General features: G+C 39.0%; 1 protein-coding gene across 5 annotated transcripts; it reads left to right on the top strand.

Moving 5' to 3' along the window:
* Positions 1-1,131: 1,131 nt before the first annotated feature.
* Positions 1,132-25,302, top strand: LOC121910494 (HMG box transcription factor BBX). Of its 5 annotated transcripts, none has more exons than XM_042431725.1 (16): positions 1,132-1,255; positions 4,231-4,308; positions 7,800-7,971; positions 8,101-8,358; positions 9,871-10,075; positions 10,156-10,223; positions 10,419-10,493; positions 12,407-12,487; positions 13,392-13,457; positions 14,786-15,629; positions 15,724-15,856; positions 19,430-19,581; positions 19,806-19,895; positions 20,494-20,691; positions 21,221-21,413; positions 22,388-25,302. In XM_042431725.1, exons 3-16 carry the CDS (start codon positions 7,813-7,815, stop codon positions 22,464-22,466), a joined length of 2,601 nt encoding a protein of 866 aa, XP_042287659.1. In that variant the 5' UTR covers positions 1,132-1,255; positions 4,231-4,308; positions 7,800-7,812; the 3' UTR covers positions 22,467-25,302. The 5 variants fall into 5 exon arrangements, with proteins under 5 accessions (XP_042287659.1, XP_042287661.1, XP_042287662.1 ...); XM_042431727.1 differs by lacking the exon at positions 1,132-1,255 and adding an exon at positions 2,745-2,884 and having other exon boundaries at positions 8,104-8,358; XM_042431728.1 differs by lacking the exon at positions 1,132-1,255 and adding an exon at positions 2,745-2,884 and having other exon boundaries at positions 20,497-20,691.
* Positions 25,303-26,146: the final 844 nt, after the last annotated feature.

Raw genomic sequence — 26,146 nt, 5'->3', positions numbered from 1 at the left:
AAAAGTGCCACCATGCAAACTGTTGCAATCATCAGATTATGCTAGCATAAACAAAGAGCCATATTCAGCCAATAGAACACCCTGAATTGAAAATGTGATAATGGATGTTTAAATCCACCAAAAAACATATAAAATACATTAACCTAAAAAATTGTAAAACCTTGAAAAACCATTAAACCTGTCTGTATCATGGTTCTACAACCAAAACACCATTTATTACATTCATGACTGCTTAATTTAGTGCTGAAGATACGTATATTACTATTGCAAGGAGAAGAGCAGAGTAACTGCCTTTCTCTTAATAATATAACATGAGTCCAGGCAAACCTCGCAGCATAGCAGCACAATTATAGTGTCAAGTTAGTGTTTGAGGTAAAATCATCCAAAAAGCTGTTCCTCAGATGTTCATGTTTTTTTTGTTTGGTTTTTGTTGTTTTTGCCAGGGAGCTGAAGACAACAGTAATGCACTGAAAAAAATGACACTTGCATATTATTACCTCAGGTAACTAAGTAATTGAATGAATTGAATGTCATATGCCAACCAATGCCAGTGCTGTTACTGTTTATTTTATATATGTTCTGTATTTACAGCACTGGCAAACACAGTAGATTCTGCATTAAATGAAGTTCCTAAACCTATAGCCCAGGTGAATAGTCAATGCATATCATCTGATTGTGACTATCTAGTCCTTTTCAGTGTAAGGTAGTGTGCTAGTCCCCTCCTCCTGATTGACTGATTCCATCAATCAACGAACAAAAAGACACTTTTACAAGATGTATCAAAGTTAGCTATCACACCTGGAAGTACAGCTGCAGTGAACATGTCCCCTTTACTTTCTCTTCTTTAGAAAACGCAGTGCTCATATGATTGGATTAGACATGCAGTCAGCATGCTTTAGGAGATTGAAAATACATGTACTTCCGCTGCTGAATACTACACACACACACACTGCGTTTATATTAGCCTTATGTTGTATTGTGTAGGCTAAATATACCACACGTGTCCTGAACAGTAAATTTGAGGACGTTACACTAATCTCAAAACACGGTAATATAACGCCGCTTTTCATTGGCTTAATCTCAGTGTCCATCAACACCAGCATCCACTCACACACAGCATTACATGACGGGGTGGATATTTTCAATGTGTACAGTATGCTGCAAAACTGTTGATAATTTTACGGCTAAAGCTTTAAAGCAGATTTATACAACAAAGTTAGCTAACGTCACTTGTTTACTTCGTTGCTACAGACAGGTATGTACTGTTGAGCTGCCGTTATACATTTCAGTAACATTTTTCTAACGTTACCAGTTATCACGCACACGAACACCCAGGAAGCTTATAACAAGTAGTCACCCAACTGAGATAAGCAGCGTTTAACGAGTCGTTATCGGGGTTTTCTAGTGCAGTCCGCAGGTTTTCACTGACCTTTGTCAAGCGGACAGTCCTAAAAGATAAAGTTAAGTCAGGGATGGTGTTAGCAAGGACAGGCCAGTGTGGGTTAGAGCACTTTGCAGACCGGGGGAGGGGAGGGATGTAGCTGAGAGGAGAATTTTCTCCCACCTCGAGGAAAACGAAAGTGATTTCTATTACATTATATGACTGAACAAGTTTGTATTTCTGTCAGAATTAACGCGTTTTGGTGTTATTTTTGTGGGTTGAGGTCGTTTTATGTCTCGCCTTCGCCGACGGTAACATTCATCATGTAGTGAAGTGCTGCGTTTCTCTGCTCTGTCAAGCACACACAATATTAACGACGACTTCCGGTGTAAATTATGAACACAAAAGTTTTGACGAACGTGTTTTTAGCTTTTTTTAAACTTAAACGAATTGTCCACTAAGTTCTAAATGATTAATGCAATTGATTTATGCAAATCAATGAGTTTAAAAGGATGAAAAAAATCTCCAAAGTGTTATTATAATATTAGAACCACATCCAGTAATTAAAGTTTCAGTCACATTCAACACTTACTGGAACACCTGTAAGGACATTCATGTATTTTTTTGAATTGATACTGGATGCAGACAGTATTTCATGCAAATGTTTTATGCCTGTGTTTAATATATTCCTAAAATGTATTTTATTATATTATAGCTGTGGTTGGAATTTACCAATTACCAATAGTTACAAATTTGTTTCACTTCAGTACAATATCAATCAAGGCAGGCCAGATGGTACTCCAGCACAGTGGTACTAGTCCATGGTTTTTAGTTATATAATTAAGTTATGTATAATCTTGAACAGAGGTGTCTGGAGGGCCCTTACAGGTTTATTTGGCCATAATGACATTGTCATATTTTTGTTATAGTTGCTACATGCTTTCTTGATACCATTAATGATCACAACACCTGGCTTACTTCCAACAATATTTGCTTTTGTTACACTACTGTAGTGCAGTGACAAAACTACCGTTTGGGATGTAATACAAATGCTGCATTAAAATAGCTTTTAGTTGACATCTCCTGAGATAAGGTATTATGTCAACTTCCACACACATCATTTAAGATTCAATATGTTTATTGTCACTCCGGTTTTACGAGTACAATTGTGTCAAACTATATATGTATGTGTGTGTATACACACACACATTAAGACAGAACACAGACAGATCTTTTAGTAAATGTATACTAATCCTCACATGAGAGCTGAGGGACACTTGTTTATGTGAAAGCTCATGTTTAATCTGAAGTGCAGGCTACTCGTTTTCTATTTTGGTGAAAAAATCGTTGCTTCCGGTTTATACTGGTCTTGTTATGTGTTGACTTGACGCAGCTGTGTTGAGTACAGCCAGTGCTGAACTGTTATGATGTGTCAATAAGTTAAAAAGGTGGACGGCACCAATGATGAGAGGCCCCCCTCGGTACTTGAGCAGGATATCAGAGGTATGTTGAGACATCAAGGAGACGTTCATGACAGAGGACTTGTGGTTTCATTGATTTTCCGTTAAAACCCAGTCGCTATTTTCTGAACCTCTCAGTCAGTCACTCTGAAAAATTGTTATTATCGCTGCCTTGGACATGATGTCCGCCTGCTGGCTTTCCCCCTTTGAATTGTTTCCCGTCGACATTTCATTGTAAACCAGTGTTGTCGACCATACATTCTTGTCACTGTGACTGTGTTGCTTAAATATTTCTTCACTCCTATTTGAAATCGCCGTGTAAAATAAATGTTTCTCAGTGAGGTGGTATGACTTGCCCCCCCTCTCTCTTCCTATCCGCATCAAACACAAACCTGCGTTGTATGTAAACGAACAGTTGCAAAGGCACAAACAAGTATTTTGACCACCGTTTAGTCAGTGAGTTATGCCTGTGGCTGTTCAATAAGCGTGTACCGTTTTGGAAACCATTGCATGTTAAAACCGTGACACGTCCAGTTAGCAGGCTGTAGAGCTAGCAAGCTAACTAGCTACTTTTATTCCTAGTAACACTGCTAGGAAATGGAGCTACTGCTCAGCAAAACATTGCCCATAGATGCATGTGCCTCGGCAGAAAATCCCCAGTTTAATTAATCATTGCGGATGTTTTTTCCTCGGAGTGGGAGACATTTCGACGACACTGTCGTCGGAGAGTTTGACAGGAGTGAAATATCCCCACTACTGTACTGTACTTGGGTTTTCTCCTCCAAACCAAAGCAAGATGGACTCTCATTCGGCTTGTCTGTCTTGTCAGAGCCCAGATCGACATTTTGCACGGAGATGAAAATGTGTACTTAGATGTTGGAGCACATTAGGTAGGCAAACAGATCGTTTATTCGCATACATGACAAATTTAGTGCTGTTATTGTGCGAGAAAAGCTCGATGCAGTAGCTCAAGACTTCACTCACAAGACAGACAGTCCGATCGGGCATCAGCAGTTTTACCTGAGCACACAGCTAAACCTCTGCGCAGCAAAATACTCACTGCAACTGTAACGTTACCTGCTTAATTCAGGCTGTATGATGTTGTATGAAATGCATCCAGTGGTCGCAGGGTTTTGGCCTACATGTTTTGATTTTGGCCACAAGGGCGGATCGACTTCGCGATTGAAGTGATCAGTAATCAGATCAGACAAAATGTCCCACCGTAGTTTGAAGCTGATGAGGTTTTGTGCTATGCAGTGTCACTCACTAATGCTCTATTAAAGTTGCTTTGCGCACATTTTTTCCTGCAGCCCAGCTCATGTTGTTGTAAAATTGTTGCAGAGATGACAGTGTAACGCATGACTGAGAGCAGTGTCTTGTATTTTATAGGTCATCGTCATTGCATGACAAAGGCTGTGGCAGATTCATCTTCATCACTCATACAGCATTTCCATAGTTTATTCTTCAGTAAGTATCCCTGTTTTACACTCAACACCATAAATACAAACACTGGCATCTAGTCTGGATGCTGTCCAGACGAAGACGGTCATTAAATCATTCATTCATTGATTGCTAATTTCATTTGTGTCATGTTTCTTAGACAATAACAAGTGCAAAAACACGTTGAGAGAATAAAAAAAATAATAAAGGGAAATATACATATGGATAATTATTAATGTTTGTAATGTAATTAAACTGATGTGTGGACACAATTTCTGTGTTCTGGTAGAGAGACCTTAAATTAAATGTTGTGCATCAAAGTGAGAAGAGGTTAGGTGCAATCTTACTATTCTTAACTTATTAGTGGTGTGACAATGTTATGCAGAATGACTTAGAATAAGCTTGAATCCATTACAAGAAACTTAAGAGTGCAAGGGTCAAAGATACAGCAAATCCACTTGTTGTGTTGTGGTGTCCCTGCATATTTACAAAGAAGATGTCAATTCTCCCAAAACTTAATGTAACCCTTTCCTTTCAAATCTGGTAACATGACAGGATGAAGGAAATATTTTACATATTATTTTACTTTGCATAACTACAGAATTGATTGTCTGCAGCGGGTCTTGAGTTCTGGGGCTAACTGACCAATTTCTGTTGTGACTTTGTTCCTCTTATCTACCTCACAAAGACAGCTGGCCGAGGAAAGCTACAAGAAAGCACACAGTCCATTAATGATCTTGTGCAGCTCTATTTGGACCTGTTTGTGCTGGTGATGATGTACTTTGCTTTAAATTCAAGTAATGCAACAAGGAAGGAACTAATGATTTTCTTACTAACAGAACAAGGTGAACAAAGTTGTGGGATATGTCTGACATGACTATATAGTGCAGTGAGTATCTAATTCTGAGTGTGAAATTTCTCTACTATATTGTGCCCTCAAATATTCCCACAATGCAATGAAAAAAGTTGTGTCATTGTGAGGTACACTACTACTTTTTTGCTAGTGGTTCCACTGTGGTCTTTGGAAATTCTCATAGACATGGAAATTCCAACCACCATACCTGTCGGTGATGAGGCAAAATAAGTGTTTTGCAGTATAAGTGTTTGAAAACTCAGTTTCACTCTTTGTCACTCAGTGATGTCATATGGAAACCACCAGCTCCAAATACAGTAGGCCTCTCTCAGTCTGGGTTGTTGTCTGTACTGTCTGTGCTCTTTCCGATTTGTGAAACTTCATCAGTTACAGCCCAAGTACTGTTCCGATTCAAAGTCCACGGCTGTGTCCAGAATCACTCCCCCATTCACTCTTTCACTACTCAGACACTAACATCAACTCGTATCGATGGAGGAGAATTTGAACCAGCCTCTCAACTGTTAGAATTTTCGTCCTACAGCTATTATCGTGTGACTAAATAAAGTTTTGATATTTTTTTTCAGATGATGGAGTAACCCTTTAGATATCAAATATGTGGTTGAGTTATTAAAAATAATGACTATTTGAAAATGTGTTTTAAACAGGAAATATAATTCCATTCATAATATAAATTTTGGTCTCAGAGTTGAAATCTAATATTTGTTTCCGCCAATTTGCTTTGTCTGAAATTAAGCTGCAGTTTTTATCAGACTGTTTACACTTAGGATAATATGTACAGATACCACCACATTTCAATAAAGGCTGTAAGTATTAGAGTGAAGATAATGGTCGACTGCATCTCACAGGCAATATTTTTTTGCTTGTTAGTGTCAATTTGCATGGAGTTGTTTTGTCACAGCATAGTTGTACAGTTGTGTTGAAGTGTAGCCTAACCACCTAAATTCCTAAGTTTGGACTCTGGAGTTTAACTTGCTAAGTTCAAAACACCCAAGAAGTCCAATCTTGATGTAGTGGTATTGAGAAAGGCCTCATCTTGTTCTACTTTATAACAGTGTTTAAACATACATCTGTGGATGAATTTATAGGTCAGTTTTTCCTGAAAATTCTGATTATAGTTCCATCAGGTGATGTCCTCAGTTGTTATTGATATGTTTATGATAATGTTAGCCAAAATCTTATGTGAAACATTGCAGTTTTAGGTTTTTGATTTGAAATAGCTTTAGTCTTATCAGCCTAACTGCAGAATGTCTTTCATTTAGATCTTTGTTTTGTTTTTTTTATATCAGCTGAGTTTAAAATCTAGTGACAAGCATTTCAGAACTTTTCATCTAGTAGGGCCATACTAGAATACAAGAACTAATGTTTATATACATGTTTGCTTGCACTTTGGGTGCTTTGCTGCTGCTTCAGTGTTTTATTTTGGTAAAACATTTTTGATTTGGTTCCAACATGATCAACACTTAAAAAATGATATTATCACAGTCCTTTCCGCTGGAAACATAGCCAAACTTAGCTCAAAAACAGTTGTTTCTCTTCATTACAAGTCAAATGAGAAGGATAGAATTACTGAAGGAAGAAAACCTCCAACACCAGAATTATCTTTGAAAAGAGTTTTCAACTGATTAAGCATCCTGTAGCATTGTCAGACTCACGATGGACAGTTTTTAAAAAAGAATCAAAATCAATGCAGCAGAAGCACAAATATCATCTTTTTTATTATTACTATCTTCTTCCTTTTCAAAACCCGAAGCCTATAATACCCACAATGCAGCTGGGCCACTGACAGTTTGATCAGAGAGTGGGGTGTATAATGCTAGCCTCCAGCAGAGATGAGCAGTGGGCTATAGAGGTCTGGTAACCTCACTTCTTTTTAACTGCAACCCCCCCAGATTTTTTTCATTTTCAAACTTGTTCAGCCCCAAGTGATGCGGACTCAAGTGACATCACTTGAGACGATTTAACAGATTTCACACAGCTTCCTCTGGAGACACAAAATCCTTAGCACAACTTCCCCCCCCCCCCCCCCCCCCCCCCCCCCCCCCCCCCCCCACATATGCAGTAGTGTCTACACCTTTGAGAGTTTTAAGTTTTTAAAATGTTTGTTTGTGTGCCTTCATCAGGTCAAATAAATAGAGCAGCTATCATAGTAAGAGGTGCTTATTTGTGTAAATAAGGCCATAGTAGGAATGGTACAAGGCCTATAGCCATGGTCACATTACCATCGGTGCAAGCAGCTGTCTTACAGTAGGTGTTGATTCAACTTCAGTTCATCGTTCATGAACTATAAAGGAGGAATGCTTTTCAGCAATCAAAATATTCTTCAAATATCACAACTATGTGGAGAAATCTCTGGACAGTAGACACAATCCAAACCCACAGTGGAATTTCAAAAATTAGGTCACACAGACAAAGTTAATTTGCTGTCAAATTGTGATCGCTAATATTTCTATTAATTTCCATACCTGTGTTTCAACACTGCTTTGAGTCATTATATGTTCTGGCCAGGTCATGCATGCTTTCAGTAATTATTAGTATACATGTACTTACAAACATATAACTAATGATACATGTTAGGATGCATGTTTTCACTGTGCATCCTTTGTTTTGTATCAACATCTTATGGTGTATCCAATCTGTTTTTTAGGTGCGGTAGTACCATGAAAGGTGGAGGAAGGGGTAAGGAACCGTCTGTTGCAGGGGAGGTCACTGGCAAGCGCCCCAAACGCAAATGCCTGCAGTGGCACCCACTTCTCTCCAAAAAGGCTCTGGATTTTTCTGAGGAAGAAGAAGAAGAGGATGAAGAGGAGCTGGAGAAGGTGAGTTTGTCTGATGGTGAAAGGTCATCAAATCAACTCACTCTGCCCATGAACTGAAAAACATGTCAGTTTCTGAGACAAAAATCATGCTATAGCATCGCATCTGAGGATGTATGAATTTGTTATTAGCAGCCAGTGCTGTGTGACCGGGACCAGGGGTCGCAGGTGCAGTGTGGAAGCACAACAGAAGAAGTGGAGGAGGACTCCAACGAACAGCGGGCTCGACGGCCAATGAATGCCTTCCTCCTCTTCTGCAAACGCCACCGCTCCCTGGTGCGGCAGGAGCACCCTCGTCTGGACAACCGTGGGGCCACTAAGATCCTGGCTGACTGGTGGGCTGTGTTGGAGCCCAAGGAGAAGCAGAAATACACTGACATGGCTAAGGAGGTGAGCACTGCTTGCTGATTAACACTTGCACCTGTATTAACGTTATTTCCAGTTGTCTCTCACACTGGTCACAAAAGAGCTTGTAACTTTGCCACACTTTGGTACACTATTTTTAAGTCTGGTGCAACTTGATAGGTATCGTTCCTTCACTGTGATGTTTGTATGTGCAGAGGTTGTTTTCACATTCATCAGCTGAAGGAGGGAAGCTTCTCTGTGCTCTCTTTAACATGTAAATGTATGAGCATGACTTGTGACATCACAACTAGTTTGGAGTCAGTATGCAATTTACACAAGTGTGATGTGAAAGCTGGAGGCTTAGAGAATAACTAGATGTCATTTTAATGAGGTAATTGTACTTTTTAAAATGGAAAAAAAACATATTAGACACAAATGATCATTCAAAGTAGATTTTTTTTATATTTCTAAAAACATGTCTGGAGGGATCTTTAAAAACTTTACTAGTATTCAAAGTCAAACGTTTCTTAAAGAGCTATTCCAGCTTGATATCATGTAAGTAGCAATTAAAAGGCAAAACAAAAGGGAAATGGAGTCCTAATTTGTTGAGTCAGATGGAGATTTATAAACGAAGGTCTATTTACTTGTTTACTTACAATAGGAAAAATAGATTTGATCGACCTACTGCAATATTTAGTTGCTTAGCGAGCATCTGATGAGGTACATGAGGTACAAATGTCAAAACAGCTTAGTTTTTCATGTGTTCCTAACCAGAACAAAGGTTCCTTCTGAGTGATGTATAATGAAATGTGTGTAAATTAGGTTTGACAGCATAGCAGACATCCTTAACATACAGATAAATGTGTTCTGCCTATTTTCTTTGGTATTATGCCTTTTGTTTTTTCTGCCATTATTTATGATAAAGAAACAGCTTTTAACAGTTCTTCCATGTGGATAGAGGCAATATTGTATCAGAGATCCTTAAACAACAGTTATAGAGGCCTTTGAGACCTATTTTCCCATCAGCCTCTTATTATGAGTGAGGAGGTCCAATATGGAAAAGTTATTTCACATTTTCTCAATGGTTTGAAGTGGGTGGGGCTCGGTTTGGAAAATGTGACATCACAAACGTCCATGCACCAATCAGGAATTAGATAAAATCTCAATCAGAGGCTGCTTCCAAAATCTGACAGTCTTTTAATTAACTGTTGAAATTCTGAGTGCAACATTATAGCTGTAAGTGATGATAATTAGTAAGAGTCAGCAATCTCTATTTACTGCTCACTATAGAGTAAACTATAGTGAGGGTTGAGTGAGTGAACGAGTGAGTGATTTCAGACACTGCTAAAAATGTGATGACAGTTGTTTGCTTATTTTTTCAGGCCACTTACCTTCAAATCAGTTTAAATCCCACCCACACAGTCCTTATGAAGCATTAATAGATAATACCTAAGCATACATAACTTGAGTTGTTGCTTAGCCATTAATATTTAATGTAGATTTGAGACCATGTTAATGCTTTGCTTGTAACCAAATCAATTGTGTTTGTTTCTTCAGTACAAGGACGCCTTTATGAAGGCTAACCCAGGCTACAAGTGGTGTCCCACCACCAGCAAACCAGTGAAGAGCCCTTCATGTCAGCCAGTTGGCAACCCCCGCAAAAAAGTTTGGTCCTTCTCTTCCAACTCATCCAAGGACTCGACCACTGCCAAAAAAGTGCCCAAAACTGACAGCATGCCACAGTTAAACTTTGCCATGGCAGGTAAGTATGAAACAGTTACAGACTGTTAGTTCTCTGTGGAATACAGGATTGTTTTTGTAACTACTGTCATACATTGTCAGATCCTACAAAGATGGGAGGCCTTAGCATGCTGCTGTTAGCCGGGGAACATGCCCTCACAAATAGAGAGGTAGGTCACGGCAGGAAGCCACTCATGGGTGCATCCTTGTAATGCACCAGCTCTCCAATAGGTGGCCTCAAAGACTACTTACTGATATTAGTTTCATCTGTAGCACAAAATATTTGTGGTTTTTACATTTTTTGGGTGATTTTTATTTTTCAGATTAAACAGGTCAACTAACCCCAGTGTTTATTACCTCTCTAGATCCCTTCCAGCACTAAACCTAGTTTACCAGATACAGCCAGCGAAGGGAACTCCTTTCCAGAAGATAAGGAAGAGGTATGTTTTGAGACCTTACACTTACTTTATACTTTAGATCAGAGGGGTATTTCATGAAGGTGGCTCAGAAAAGCAGGGCTCATTGTGACAGCCTGCCTTGAATGAACTTAACAAACTGAAACAGGATTAATCTGTGTCACTAATGTGAGCAGACTAAGTCATGTCTGGTTTATTTCTAGACTGAAACACAGACATCAAGCACTAAAGAAAACTGACATTTAAAGACAAAGCTGTGAGGTTCATAACCTCACAGATGCACAATAAACAGAATATGAAGAGTGAAATATTAAAGCAAAAACAAACTACACCACTGCAAATAACTGAGACAAGAGAACTTTTGGTAGCATGTTGTAGATCTGCTGTGAGCTCAGGCTCTGACACAAGTTGATGTGTACTGGTCCTCTGTTAGCTAAGCTTGTTGCTCTGTTTGTAATGATGTATGTTGTTATGGGTTCAAGTCCTGTTAGAGTGATAGTAAGATGCAACTAACCATTAAACAACTTTCACGTGTCAAATAACACCCCGGACAATTTGGCAAATTTATGTTATAGCAAGAACAGAAAATAATGATCAGTTTTAGAAACCTTTCCTATCAGTTGGATTATGTAACAAGTGACATCACAGCCTCCATTTGGTGAAAATGCTGTTTAAATAACTTTCTGGGCATCTGTTTCTTTAACTTTATTTAAGAGCATTTAAAGAGAACAAATGATGAAAATACTTCTCACTACGAGGCTATAGGTATAGGGAAGTTGTTTATTAACTCTTTTAATTGCTGTGTGTTTAAAATAAGATATGTTGACTGGAATACTGTGCAGATAAAAATGCAATACATTTTTGCAAGTTGACTTGATAGACCGCAAACTGACTCATGTTCACAATGCAGTGGTAAAGAGGAACCTTCAACAAGGAACTTGGGGGGAAACCCTGTGTTTTAGCCTGACAGATTTATTGTAACACTGCTTAAGCCTGAGGTGGAGCTAAGCCTGAAAACTAGCCTAAACAGGATCAGACCGGTCTGGAGGAATAAATGTCTATGGTAACTTAGGATAGACTTATTTAAACCTCCTTTATGAAGCAGACTTTCCTGAAGATAAGCCAGACTTTCTGAAATAAGCCTGGTTGAAGTGTTCATCTTGTTTTATGAAACTCCCCCCTGATACTTGAGGTTGTGTTTCACTCATGTGGTCTGACCACAGACTGTATGAAATATATGGACGTAGCCACCGTGACGTCACCCATTGGTTTCTGAATAGCAGTTTTGAAGCTCAAAGTGGGCGGCTACGGCTGTCACCATCTTGACAGTGCCTGACTCTGCCTAACCCCCGGCTAATCCAAAATGGGCAAAGAGGTGGAGCTGAGGCGGGCTGAATGAAACCTGGTTGCTGAAACAAGCCATCTAGCAGCTAGCGACCTGTCACTCAAAGTGGCCATGTCCTTCATGATGCATAACTTTACAGCTCAATAAAATTTAAACGGGTCAAATATAAAAACAATTCACCCCTAGTACAGTTGTCATGAAAGGGGAAATTAGCTATAGAGAACCAGGCTGTAAAACATGTTTATTTAAGCTGTAAAGTTGGGCATTTTAACATGGAGGTCCATGGGGAATGACAGTCTCAAGTGACCATTTGAGGAACTGCAGTTTTTGGCACTTCCACATTGGCTTCATTTTTCAGCCCTGGGGGTTGCTGCTTGGGTCTGACTAGATGGGGATTCGTGCAAAGTTCAACAAAATCTAACAATATACAAAATGTTTTGTTTTCAAAAATTTTACTCTTGTGTGCTTTCATCAGTTTTCCCAAGATTGGTGGTTTGAATGTTGATTGTCTGACCCCACTTAGCACTGATTTGTTATTTAATAACTTACAGCAGAACTGAGTAGTTTTTGTTCACCCTTTTTCAATCTACAGATGTTGTCTGGGACAATACTGAACAGAGTGCCTGACATCACTGAAAGCAGGGTCACGTCTGCCCTTTCCCCACTGGCAGAGGTACGACTGAATTAAAATTCATGAATTATATACCAGTTGTCATAACTGAGTTGTTTATATTTCAAGATTATATGTACAACCTTTCTCGTTTACTTTGGTTCATGACAGAATTGTTAATATGCATATTGGACAAGTTAAAAACAGTTGCTGACATACAGACAAAGCTGCTCTTTTTGCTGAGATATTCAACACGAGTTCCTCCAGTCAAGTTTTACACAAGACTTTTTTTATTTTTCAGTCTTTTTTTGCACTCCTTTTTATAGCAGCAGTAACCATTCTGAAACTGTGCATCAGTGTACCATCACAGATAGAAGTGTTGAACAAGCTTTTTTAATTTGTGTCTGCATGTAGTGGACGGTGGTACATTTTAACAATAACAACTGGGAGGGAGCGAAACACAGTCAAACTGTTTGTTAAACCATTATTATGATATGTTGCCCTATATCTATATATAAAAAAACTATTACAACTGTCATGTGCAATAAATAATCTGGATAACCATTGGGAGCGCCATCCTTAATACCAGCGTTCTCTTTATCCCAAATTTAAACTGTGTAAACCTTACTGTATAGATTTTTTTTTTTGCAAGACAACATTAGACTAGAGATTTCTGTGGCACTAACAAATGAGCTGGCACTGAGAGAGAGTGCAAACACTGAATTCTTATAACGACATTGACAAAGGAACATAATTTGATGTGAGTGGCTGATATTGATCAATGCCAATACCAACCCAGAGAAATGCATCAGTGCACTGCTACATACAATAACAACAAACATGGTGACATTTTTTTTGTAGAAAGTAAATGTTATTGACTTTGCAGAAAGCAGCATCTGCAGAAAGCCAAGCAGTGGGATCTCATGAAAATCAAATGGTGACAAAGCATGTTATTGTATGTTCACAGTCATCTCTATCTGTGGCACCTGAAGGAAAACCATGCAGACAGTCTGCTCTCTTCCAGCTGGCTGAGGTGAGTCTCCACAGACTGCTCCTGATGTAAAATAACTGATTTATACAATTCACATTCAGCTAATAACTGGTGAGAAATGTCCATTTTACCTGACTGGACATTAACATCAGTTATCTTTAAAGTAATGAAACATTGTAATAATGTGACATAGCTCACACAAAGTTGCTGTGTGTGTGTGTGTGTGTCTGTGTCTGTCTGTGTGTGTGTGTGCGTGTTCATTGCAAGAAAGAGCTTAAACTAGGACAGTGTATGTTAGCTTAAAGGACTTAAAGGAAACATAAATGTTTTGTTACTACCAACTTTAAAGGACCAGAGTGTAGGATTTAGTGGCATCTAGTGGTGAGGTTGCAGATTGCAACCACCTGAATACCCTTCCCCTTCCCCTCCCCTTCCAAGCATGTAGGAGAACCTATGGTGGCTGCAAAACTCACAAAAAACGTAAAAAACCCTCTCTAGAGCCAGTGTTTGGTTTGTCCTTTCTGGGATTCTGTAGAAATATGGCAGGATCCATGGAAGAGGACCCGCATTCTATGTAGATATAAAGGGCTCATTCTCACGTAACAAAAATACAACGATTTTTATTTTCAGGTGATTTTACATTAATTAAAACATACTTATGAATATTATATTAATTTTCTGCCAAGTCTGTTCCACTAGATGCCACTAAATTCTACACACCGCACCTTTAAATGATGATTTTTATCTTCATGTTCATATACTCAACAGTACATTTTATAGGTCAAAAAGTCAGGTGTGTACAGACCCTCACTGTGCTAAAATTTCTTCTAGGCCTGCAACTATATGTCGATTAATTGATTAGTTGCCAACTCTTAAATTAATCGCCAACTATTTTGATCATTGATTAACTGTTAAATTGTTCAATTCTCTGATTCCAGCTTCTCAAATATGAATATTTTCTGGTTTATTTAGTCCTCTATGATTGTAAACTAAATATCTTTGGGTTGTGGACTGTTGTTCAGGACAAAACAAAAGACATTTAAGGATGTCATCTTGGGCTTTGGGAAACAGTGATCGACATTTTTCACCATTATCTGACATTTTATGGACCAAACAAATAATTGAGAAGATAATCAACAGATTTATCGAGAATGAAAATAATCGTTAGTTGCAGCCCGAATTTCCTCTATAGTGTGTATTTAATTTATTTTGCACAGTCAAAAGTCTGTAGATCTGCATCTTTTAACTGTTGGCATAAACTGGTGCTATATCGCATAACTGTTATTAATGCATCTAAAAGGAAAGATACATGAGATGTGTGTCGTTTGTCTTTGATTCCGAGTGTAAAAGTTTTTGTGTTGTTTTTGAAGATGTGTTTAGCGTCTGAAGCTGGAAAGATGGACACAGTCGTATCTCAGCCAGAGGACAGCTCTTCTTCAGCCTCTCTCCAGCAAACTACAGTCAAGCCTGAGATCAAGGAGGAGAAAACAGAAACAGACAACTGTCCTCCCTCCTCTCACACTTCAGCCCTCTTACCTTCGCTCCCCTCTGTCACTTCTACCTCCACTGATGCCATTCCCCCACAACTCAGCAGCCAAAATGCACGTGTCAAAAAGAAGTGCAAGAAAAAAGAGGTGACCAAGTCAAATGATAATGATGAGATCCCTTGTTCAGCAAAGAAGATCATCAAGAAGTGTGACCATGCTGAATCAAATGTGGACAGTACAATTGAGGCGGTGGCCAAAGGGGTCTGGAAGGACCCAGAGGAGAAGCTCAAGAAGAAGATCCAGAGCAGTCCCGGTGGTGGAAACTCTGGTTTGCCTAAAAAGAAGAGCAAACCCAAAGTCAAGACCTTTGTCAAAGAAAAAGAGGAGGAGATGGATGATGACAGTGGGCAGTGTGGGCAGTACAGCTCCTCTGAGGTGGAGATGAAGGAAGAGATGACTGATGTTAGTCCCAAGACAGAAGCAGAAGAAACAAGTATAGAAAGCACAGAACTTCAGGGCAGCATGGCAGAACCCCAAAACTCCCCTGGCAGCCCTTCACCTGCTAAGCTCAAAGAGGAGGAGAAGGGGAAGGAGAGGTCGAGTGAAGCAGAGTGCAACCCAGAGAGCCGCGGCTCCAGGAAGTCAGAGAGGAGCTGTAAAGGGGCCTTGTATAAGACCCTCGTCTCTGAGGGCATGCTGACATCACTGAGAGCCAATATCGACAGAGGTATCTGTCTTGAATCAAGGGCAAATTGAGAAATAAATGTCCAGTCTGTGAATGTTATGTAGTTGATTAATGTTTTTGAATGATGTCTCTGAAGGTAAAAGAGGTGCTCTCCGTGCTTCTGATCATGATGCAAACTGGAGTGATGACAGCTGGACAGTTTCTCAGATGGGACCTAATAACCCCAAGAAGCTGAAAAAGTCAAAGTCCAAAGATGAATCTTCACAGGGGTGAGTCATGACTCCTATTATTACTGTGTTGTACTTTTCTGTATAGCATAGAGTACCAGCATTTTCCAGAGTAATGACAGTATGGATCATTTTTAGTTTAGCTTCTTTTTCTTCATGTTATTCTATATACTAGGGGTGTAACTTTACGTGTATTCGTCCCGAACCGTCACAGTACAGACATTACAACATTATGCATGCAGTCATATGAAGAATACGCTCCGTGACCCAAACAATTACTGTCAAAATAGTTTAATCCACTCACACAGACGTGCGGAACAATAATTCTAGAGTGCGAGTTTCACCCGGAACGTTTTGGCAGCGCATCACTTAGCTGTAGCATGGCTGCATCTGGATATACTTGTGCTCACGGATGTATGCTAGGCGGCTTAGCCAAGGTGTCCTGGTTACTCTGTAGTGTTGCTGCCATCAAAATGACACACGAGAGACCCATAACGCAGTGAAATGATATCATGTCTCCCCGTTCCTCTCCCCTCTCTGTGGCAGTCAGCTTTTCACTCCACCTTTGAGCGAAGCCTTTCAGGAAAAAGTTAAAAACATTTGGTTTCTGAAGTGGTCAAACAGCATGTCATAAGAATCAGTTCTGAGAGGGAAAAATCTAGTTAAAAAGTATGAAAGTAAAAGACTGATATTTGTTATTTAACTTTTATTTAACCAGGAAGTCCCTTGAGATTAAAATCTCTTTTCCGAGGGAGACCTGGCCAAGACAGCACAGTTAGTTTAAGTAGAAATAAAACACAACAGATAAGACAGAGAATACAAACATCTAACACACAAAGGAGACACTACATCCAACTCAAATAAGGCAGTTGCCATTCTTAGTTACATGAACTATTATTGGATTATATATATGTTATTATCATAAGATTATTAATGCCGAAGCATCAGTGTGTAAGCAGCATGTTGTAGCTGCTGGAGCTAGTTTCAACTACTTCATATACAGTGAGACCATAAATCAGCATAAACCAGCTGTCAGCAGGTGTCCTGACTCCTTGTAAGAAACAGAAAGGTTGTTTTCCTTTTACACTGCAGCAACTAAACTGTATCAGTAATAGTTTCCCAATAATCACATTTCTTGGATTGATTTACACCGCTGTTCACATCATGTAAATGGTTATCATCATTTAGTTTGCCATGATTAAGTCCCAGGTCCAGGTCTTCATATAATTGTGGCTATTCAGACTATGGGTCATAATAACTTTGCACTCATCAGCTCCATTGTAGAGATTTGAGAACTGTAACTTTGGAAAAACAACATACCATACTGAGCAGTTTTAGGCACTGAGGAGTGAGGATGCTTTTAAAAAATAATGTCATGAATAGTTTTTATGAACTTCATACAAAGTTGAGTAAACAGCACAAACCTAAATGGAATCAATATTTGCTGTGAGCAGCTTTGCCTTTAAAACAGCAGCAGTTCTCCTCAATACACCTGCACACTCTTTTTCAAAGTACTGGACAGGCAGGTTGTTCCTGCATCTTGGAGAAGTTGCCACACTTCTGTGGATTTAGGCATCTCAGCTGCTTCTGTCTCTTCATGTGATCCCAGACTGACTCCATGATGTTGAGATCAGGGCTCTGTGGGGGCCAAACCATCTGTTGCAGGACTTGTTGTCTGGTTGTTGACATGCTGCAGAATAAATTTTGGTCCGATCAGACGCCTCCCTGATGGTGTTGCATTATAGATAAGAATCTAAACACCTAAAGGGCCTAAAACCTTCGCACAGTACTGTATATCAGTGCAAGCGGTGCAAGCCTACTGCAGCTTTTTAAATACACTTCAGTATTACAGAAATCATTTCTGTAATCATTTCTTTTAGTCCAAACAAAAGTAAACACACAGTGTAGCCCCCAGGACTACCTATTGGAGCTGACTGTGTAGGGATCTGCTGGAGAAAACAGCTGGATAACCAAACTCCCCGCCTATTCATCTGGCACAGTAAAACTGTTTATTTCTTTTTGTTTTATATATAGCAGGATCTGGCCCTGTTGTTTGTTTGTTGTTGCCGGAATCATGTTACCAGATGTTGTTTACGCAAAGTTACTATAGCCAATAGTCAGAATGGCCAAAGTTCTAACAATAAGACTCAGGCTGAAAAGTACCAGAAATTCCTTTTTTAATATCACATGTGCTGGTCAGTGATTTTAATCCCATCTGCAGCACACATGTTTATACACATTCAAATATAATTACAGCCCAATAACCATCTTGTTTTCAGCTCACTCACTGGTCCTCCTGCAGTTGAAGACCTGTCTGGAGAGACACTTTGTATTTAAAGTGTTACTCTGACTCTTAATGTATAGAGCTGACTTTCCTCAACTCAACTGAGGAAGTAAAAGATTTTGATAACCTGATGCAAGCTTAACGATTTACAGTAACACTGTCACCTTGCAGACACCTGTTAATTTCTTACTGTAAAAGCATTACAGGTATTCAGAAAGGGCTGTTTGACTAGTTTGAAACTGACTGTGAAAATAAATCAATTACCAGTAAATACCCCTGTATACAGAATCAGCTCCAGTAGTTGACCAGTGGCTAACATGCTGTTTGGAAGGATGGATTTAATTACTGAGGAACATCTGTAATATCAGTCCTGTCTGAATTAAGCTGCTGATGTCCAAATTTTTAATCATTACTGTTTGGAAAATCAGGTCAAATGACAAACGGACAAGTGAAATAGAAACTATGCTGCACACATTCAGTAATATTCTAACAGTAATAATGTCTGTCTCACTTTAGTTTGTGTTTAGTGAGGAGGAGGAAGATAGTTTTGGTTCCCTGCAGCACCGGACCATGTTACTTTACTGATGGATGTAGGGAAATGTCCAACTTCAGGGTTCAAGGTTAATGGAGGTTTTTTCACTTGTCTGGTCAGGTGACTGGGTCAGGAATCTACTTGCCCCAATACAATTGTTTTATTTATTAGTGGTTATCATATAACAACAAATACTAAAGTTAATTGTCATGTTTAATCTTAATTTAAGTCAATGAAGCAGAACAAGGACACAGTGTCATAGATGTGAAGCAACAAACATTCCTACATAATGGTAACGGTATGACCCATCTCCTATATTTCACTGAGCACTAAATTCTTTTGAGTCCAGTTTCTTTCATATAGGCTGATGGAATAGATTCCCTAACCCCATGGCAAATACATTTCAGAGTGATTTCTTCCACTCCAAGCTTCCTGATTTCCCTCTTTAATGTGTCTCGTTCTCAAGAGTATTTATTGCTCACATAATCCTGAGGGATGTTTGTTTCATGCATCACACCACTAGCCTACTCAATTCTTGATTGGCCAACGGTGCGTGCCAATATTCAACCATGCGTTCAAGGTGAGGGGTCTATGCTGTATGCCAGAGAAAGAGGACATCATGTATGATTGAGACATTTTTTATTTTATTAATTTTTATTTTTTTTATTTTTTATTACTTACACTGGGCAATCGGGCAAGTCTTATTGTTGAACAACGAACTTAGAGAATTATCTGCTTTGTTTTTTAAGGTTAGATGAATGTATGCTCAGTTCTATAAACTCTGAACTTCACTTATCAGCCTAGGGAAACTGGAGGAAGAGTTTGAAAAGAAGTTTAACAGCCTGCCACAGTATAGCCCAATGACATTTGATAAGAAGGGGACTGCTGTTGCAAAGAAGAAGAAGACGGACAGCTCCTCTGTTCAAGAGGAAGCCTCCAAAACCTGCAAAGGTGAGAACAAAACATAATGAGGATTTTTTTCAGTGAATGAACACAATGACTGTTCTTTAATATCCTCTCATCTCATCCATGGCCCACTCTGCACCTGTTTGTAGAGGCATGTTGGCACTTTTGTTGTTCAGAATCAGTTTTCTCTTGTTAAAACAAAAAAACATTTGGACTCCATAACATAGCATTTCCATGCTCTTTTTTTCTTTGTTCTTTTGCTATATCAGGGCCATCTCCATCTCAGAAAAAGACTTCATTCCACAAGATTGTTAGGAAGCACAAACACAAAAAGGAGAAACCAGGTGCAGTGGAAAAAGGTGAACTAGACTGTTGATGTTTCTGCATTATTTAGCAGGGATGCAAACATTTTCACATTACTATTAACACAACTATGTAACACACTCCTTCTAACTGGTACTGATTACACTGAGTGCTCTCAAGACCAACAAAATGTTGGCAGTGAGAAATCTAAACAAATGAGATGAAAATGTTCACTTCAGGCACATTCTCTATAAGAGGCATTCACTCATGTTCAATTACAAAATTTACCTTCAACACATAACATTTTTTAATGCCATTATTTATAATAAACATGGCTGAGCCACACAAAAGAACAGTCTTTATTGAAATAGTGAAAGTCTAATATATGGACTACACCCACATGTACACATCCAAAGGAAATGATTTATGCATAAGAAACATTCATTAACAATTAACTGTTCATGCCCATGTGCATATAATACACTTTCATCTGGTTAAATCATACATTAATACTAAACAAATGAATTAAGAACTGATGTTGTGCCATTAGTTTTCATTTCTGCCTTTGTGCTAAGCTCAAATCCACAACATATAGTTTACTCAACAGTGACTTGCCTTGTTTGAAATATCTTCTGATGAACCTTTTCTCCACAGCAGTGGGACAGAGTGATTCCACCATGCTGGACTCAGCTTCAAAAGCCAAATCATGTGCCCCCATTGCCATAATGTGCCCAGATGTCCAGGGCACCACTAGTATGGAGATGCTAGTTGGTAGCCAGAAGAGGAAGGCTAGGAAGACCAAGATCACACACTTGGTGCGCACAGCTGATGGCAGTGTGTCTCCAGCTGAGGGTGAGTGTAGCGGATTGTTGTATTTTATGAATGTTCATGTATTAAGGAAACTGGAACTGAGAGGTCACCAACCAGCAAACTGTCCAACAGCCCAGAGAGGAATTACCTGATCATAGAGAGTGACCTTTTCAAAATAAAAGCCATAGGTTCTGTTAATGTTACAAGACATTAGAATTTTGTTTAGAAAGTTGTTAATAAATGTGTAAACGTAAAAGCAGCAGCAGAAACTAATAATACTTCTGATATTGGCTTGTCAGTCTTTGTTCTGTGTGGGTCTGGAGTTACGGAAAGAACTCTCTAAATTAATACTGATATTTAGTTTGGAGAAAAAAAAAGTAAAGTAACTCATTACTTTGAAGAATAACTTCTTCCAGCATGACAGACATTGATGTTGTGTTGTTTTCAGTGAAATTAACATTTTAAGTTCACTTTTCATTGATCTGAAAAATAAAGGCAAATGAAATGCTCTATCAGAATTCTAATAATGTTGCTGTGACTTTTTTTATTTTTTTATTTTTGATTTTTACAGAGGACAAAATGAGGGACCTGAACCAGGAACAGGAGAAGAAGCCATTACCCCAACAGAATTTATGCAATGAAAAAGGGTGCTACAGTAATCCCAGACCCGAGGAGGCAGAGAGGAGCACCGTACCGCAAGAGCTACCTGCTTTCTTCAGCCTGGCAGCCCTCGCTGAGGTAGCAGCCATGGAAAACGCTCATAGGTAGAGACACAGTGTGACTTCTATACAACCTTTTAAATTGATTATAATATTATATTATGGTAAATATAATGTGCTATGATGTGCTTTTCATTAATGGCATTAATGTGCCAATTTGCTATAATAATAGGTGGCTTGTAAGCAATAAATAGCTGGCTGATCATGGCTGTACATGTCATATTTTTCAAACTGTAATTATGAGCAGCTGAGCGGGAAAAGTTGTTCACATCAATTCAGAGTTGGAGATATCTGGAATTTTTCACAGCTATGATATCTGCCACTTGGCAGAAACACTAGAGAATCGTCAGCAAAACAGATGTCAAAATGGCTCCAAAACCACAAGTTAAACCTGATATTACACACAGATAATGGTTTTGATAGTGTGTTCACACCTGCTTGAAATATGGCAACACTGTCATTTCAACTGACAGTTCACACTTTGGGCAACACAAACCCCCAACTGTCAGCCAACTATCTGTAACTACACAATTTACACACTTATATGCTTGAATGCGTGCAAGTTGTAAACATGGGAATCTTTCCCATCTTTCCCATATGAATTAGATTAGAATATGAATTAGGCATTAGATCTCCTATCAGGTCTTTGTGGGTTTGTACCAGGTGTATTTGACTGACATGTCCCTGACCTCACCTTTTAGTCTTTTTGCTCCTGTAAGGTTGGGACAAATTACATCATTCTGATTAGGTCAAGAAGTTCAGTGAGCTCATGGACGTCCCTGAAAAGTTTTGCCCAACTTCAACCTGAGCAGAGGTCTAATCACCTCCACAGGTTTTTTCATCTGTTCAGGCCTTTAAGTAAACACTCTGCACCTCAACTCTGACAAAACACACCAAGCACAGTCCCTCAAAACAAAGCCTTGTGCTGATCTCTTACATGCTTTGATTTGAGAAAGACACTGGCTGTTTGAAAAGAGCGAATGAACACAGTCTAAGTCTTATTTAATGTCCTGTTTCAGAGGGCAGAGAGGCCTGGCTGAGAGTCAGAAGAAAGAGCTTGCCCAGACTCCAGTCCTCATCTCCTGCGCTGATCAGTGAAACTCTGCTGCTGTTACGAGAAGCCACAACATGGACACTGGCAGTGGAGCTTTACTTTCCTCAGTGGGGACCCCACTCTGAAGGGAGACTTGATCAGGAAGCTTTGGACAGACTCCACCTTCCCCCTGTGTGGTGAATTATTTGCTTGAGCTCGGGTTCATGGTGGGGGAAAGAGACCCTCTCTCCTCCTCCTCCTCCTCCTCCCTGCTCTTTGCTATCTCAGTGTTTCCCCAGAAGCCTTCCTTTGGTTAGAGGGAGGATGCCTTTCTGAATTCCTCTCACCCCCCCCTTAGATGCTCGGTTAGGGCCTGTGGAAGAACCACACTGTCCCCCAGTGCATGGGTTCCCTTGTAGAGATGATTGTCATGGGTTTCTCGTACACCATTCTGTCAAATAGAGGCCATTTTTAAGGTCAAGTCTTGCAACTTAAAAAATAGCATTTTAGGTAGGGAAGAACCCCAACACTGCATTCGTTTTCTAGACGAACACAGCTTTCTGTCACCTTTTTACCTCACACACACACCTACTGAAGAGTTCCCTCCACCTCTGGTAGAATACCTCTGTATTTGAATAGCTCTTATCCCTTCCACTCCTTCCAGCTTCAACCCAAAATGACTTTAACCAGGGTAAATGATCATGATGGATACTTCCATTACCAACTTATTGCTTAGTGTTTCCCTGTGGTACACTAATGTGGTGTACTCAGACTATGAAGAAACCATGGTTGAGTATTTGATATGTACGTTAAGATGATGCTACTGTTAAACAGTATGTGGTAGCTACAAATAATCATGTTAGATTGAATGTGTAAGAGTAGACCTGTGCATACCTTGCATCTGAACTAGAGTTGACTATAGCTGAGGGTGTTTGTCTGTCCTGTTCATCCTTTATTAGTAGGTTCAGAGTGTCCCTGTCAGGTTTATGAGACAGTAGGTCAGCTTAAAAACTGCTTCCTGTGATGGGGAGGTTGCGTGAAATTGATTCATATATAGCCTTAACCCTCCCACCCAGACCCTCTTTGCCACCACCAGCTTCTTGCTCAATGCCATCACAGTCCTGAAGTCAGTAAACATTTTTGAATAGTGAAATGCAGTTTTTGTCAATACTTGATCTTATTGCAGTTTGCGTAGCAATTAGGTTAATTCCTTGTGTGCAAATTATTTTATTGAATAGGTGTTTTTTTTAAATTTGTTTATTGCGTAAACACTGCACTAATTCATAGCTAAAGTGTGAGTTGCTCTTAGGAGAGTAAGGAAATGCCTCGTCTCCATCGGTCACAGTGTTTGTACACCATAGCTTGTCTCGATAGTGTCTTCAATGTCCTCAGGACCTGGCTAAAGTCAGCCACCGGCTCCAACATAAAGGATCAGGAGTTTGTCAGTCTAAATGGATTATTTGTTTTATGAAATGGCTTTATATATGTCTCATAAAATGAGAATTTGAAAAAAGAAAAGATCTTGATGAAATTAAATTTACTATTTTATCTGATTTCATACAGGAACAAAATGTTTGATTGAATGTGTCCAAATCAGAGCACGCGATGCTATGGTTCCTCTCAGAGCTAATGGAGACAAGGCATTTAATTATATTTTCCCCATTTATTCCTATCGGCCTTTTGAGATTTTATTGCCAAGTAATGGTCTACTCAGAGGTCACATGTAATCAATGTTTTGATTTTTTAGAAGTATTTATATTTAGTATTCTTTTTTTTTTTATTTTGTTTTGTTGATGTTTGGTCAGAATCATTCCATTTCCATGCCTCTGTATCGGCCATACTTTTGTTTACAGTTAATCAGCTGTAGTAGTGAGGAAAAATAAGGAAGGATGCAGTTGAGCTGATTTGTTGTCTTCCCAAGAGTTGGTAGAACCTGGAAGAGCTGCCACAGGCTAATGGAGGTTAATTGAGAGCTACAGACTTCCCAGCAATACCCCCCACCTCTTTACCTACCAGCCTTTTGTTCCTCTGTGTAGACCAATACTTAATTTATCACATTTTCCATTCAGTCACGTCTATAACTTTTATAACTCTTTGTTTTCTATTTGATTGTTTTTTCTGTTAAAGTGTGTGTGTTTATGATGCTCTTTTAACTAAGTCCTCATTATGAACTTCAGTGGTTTTTCTTGAGGTCAAGTTTTCTGGATTAAGACTGTTGTCAAAAAAAGATCAAGCTCATAGACGATGAATGCATCTATGCTTACCTGCTAAGCAAACAAGCACTGAGGTAAAATGCACCGTCTGTAGATAATGAGCTTGTCTTTTCACCTCTGGAGGTGTGTGTGTGTCACTATTTCTTGGATATGTGGTAAGATGTGTTAAGAGTGCTTTCAGACACACAGGACAGAAAAATAAGAAATGAATGGGTCTTAAAGAACTCATGCGTCTTGAAATAGAGTATTTTTCCTAAATCACGGCATTGTTACATGGTAATAGTGTTTTGCTAATGGAGGCCCTTTGTGTGCAAAAAGTGCAGTACATGCAACAAATCTATGATTCCTCTAAATTGGTCCTTAAAATCTAACAAACTAACTGCAAACATTTCCCAGTTAAGCTTAAGGGAACCACAGTATGCTTTACGATAATCCTGATAATAAACGGTATTTATATATTTTTTCAGATATGAGAGAAAGTTACATAAAGGATGATATCATCCGAGCAGTAAACTGTATAGTTCTTCCACTGGTGGACATCAGTATAGTTCTTTGCAAAGACAAAGAAATTGTCTTCCCCCAAAATAGAGATATATTTGCTTATAGCAAGTGAGTTTATTGACATTTGCCAAAGAAAAGGGAAAGGTATATTCAAATGGAAATCCTGTTCAAAAAAAGAAAAAAAGAAGGCTAGCATAACAGTTGCACTGCATTTTTTAGGTGTGTAAATCTTCAGGTAACAATATCAGCACAATTCATCCTGTGTATCTAATGGGATTTCCTTGGTGTTTGAACCCAGAGTTGGAATGATGTGCAACAAAAGGGCACCACTCAATGCCTCTTTTAATATACAGTATTTGCACCTTATGACCCAAACCAAAATTATCATGGTCTTTGAAGAAAATATATAATTTTTACCCACTCTATGGAAATTATGCATTTTAACTATTATATATGCGAGAATCCAGTCAATAACAAATCCACACATCTATAAAACAGCCATAATACCGTCATTTCCCCATCCCCTCACTTTTTCTATCTAGAAAATGCTTCTATAAAGTTGAAATTCCTATATTAGTTACCTAAATGACTATAATACCCTTTTGTGCTAGTACTGTCTTCTTGAATGTAATCATTTTGTACCTGTATTTTTCTAATTCAGTCTTGATTGTACTGTATGTATGCTATGATGGTATACTGTTCCTTAGGTGCATAGTTCGTTAACAACCAACAGTTCTCATAACAAGATAGCTGCTGAGCTGCGAACTCAATGGAAATATATGTGGAGGTTTTAAGTCCAAAGGACTTGCTGTACCATATGAGCATCCATTAGACTGATAGCTGAGAGATTCTTGCATTCTGAGTGGTGGGACAATAGCTAACCCTGCTATTTCTTTTTCCTTTGCAGTAAAAGTGAAAGTCTGTTCAGGACAGTTTATAAAACAGGGACGCTCCTGCAATCAGATAGAACAATTGAATGCTTGAGTTTCAACTTATTTATTACCGTTCCTTTTTATAGGTTTAGTCAAATA

Source organism: Thunnus maccoyii, chromosome 13, assembly GCF_910596095.1.
Source record: "Thunnus maccoyii chromosome 13, fThuMac1.1, whole genome shotgun sequence".
NCBI lineage: Eukaryota > Metazoa > Chordata > Actinopteri > Scombriformes > Scombridae > Thunnus > Thunnus maccoyii.
The sequence above is the reverse complement of the archived record's forward strand: the minus strand, read 5'-3'. Positions and strand labels throughout refer to the sequence as shown.

Excerpts from the sequence above, each read along its gene's own strand:
- LOC121910494 (XM_042431725.1), top strand. The coding sequence starts at position 7,813 with ATGAAAGGTGGAGGAAGGGGTAAGGAACCGTCTGTTGCAGGGGAGGTC. Across the intron at positions 8,359-9,870 it reads ACACTGACATGGCTAAGGAG|TACAAGGACGCCTTTATGAA; the intron begins GTGAGCACTGCT and ends TTGTTTCTTCAG. Across the intron at positions 21,414-22,387 it reads GCCATGGAAAACGCTCATAG|AGGGCAGAGAGGCCTGGCTG; the intron begins GTAGAGACACAG and ends GTCCTGTTTCAG.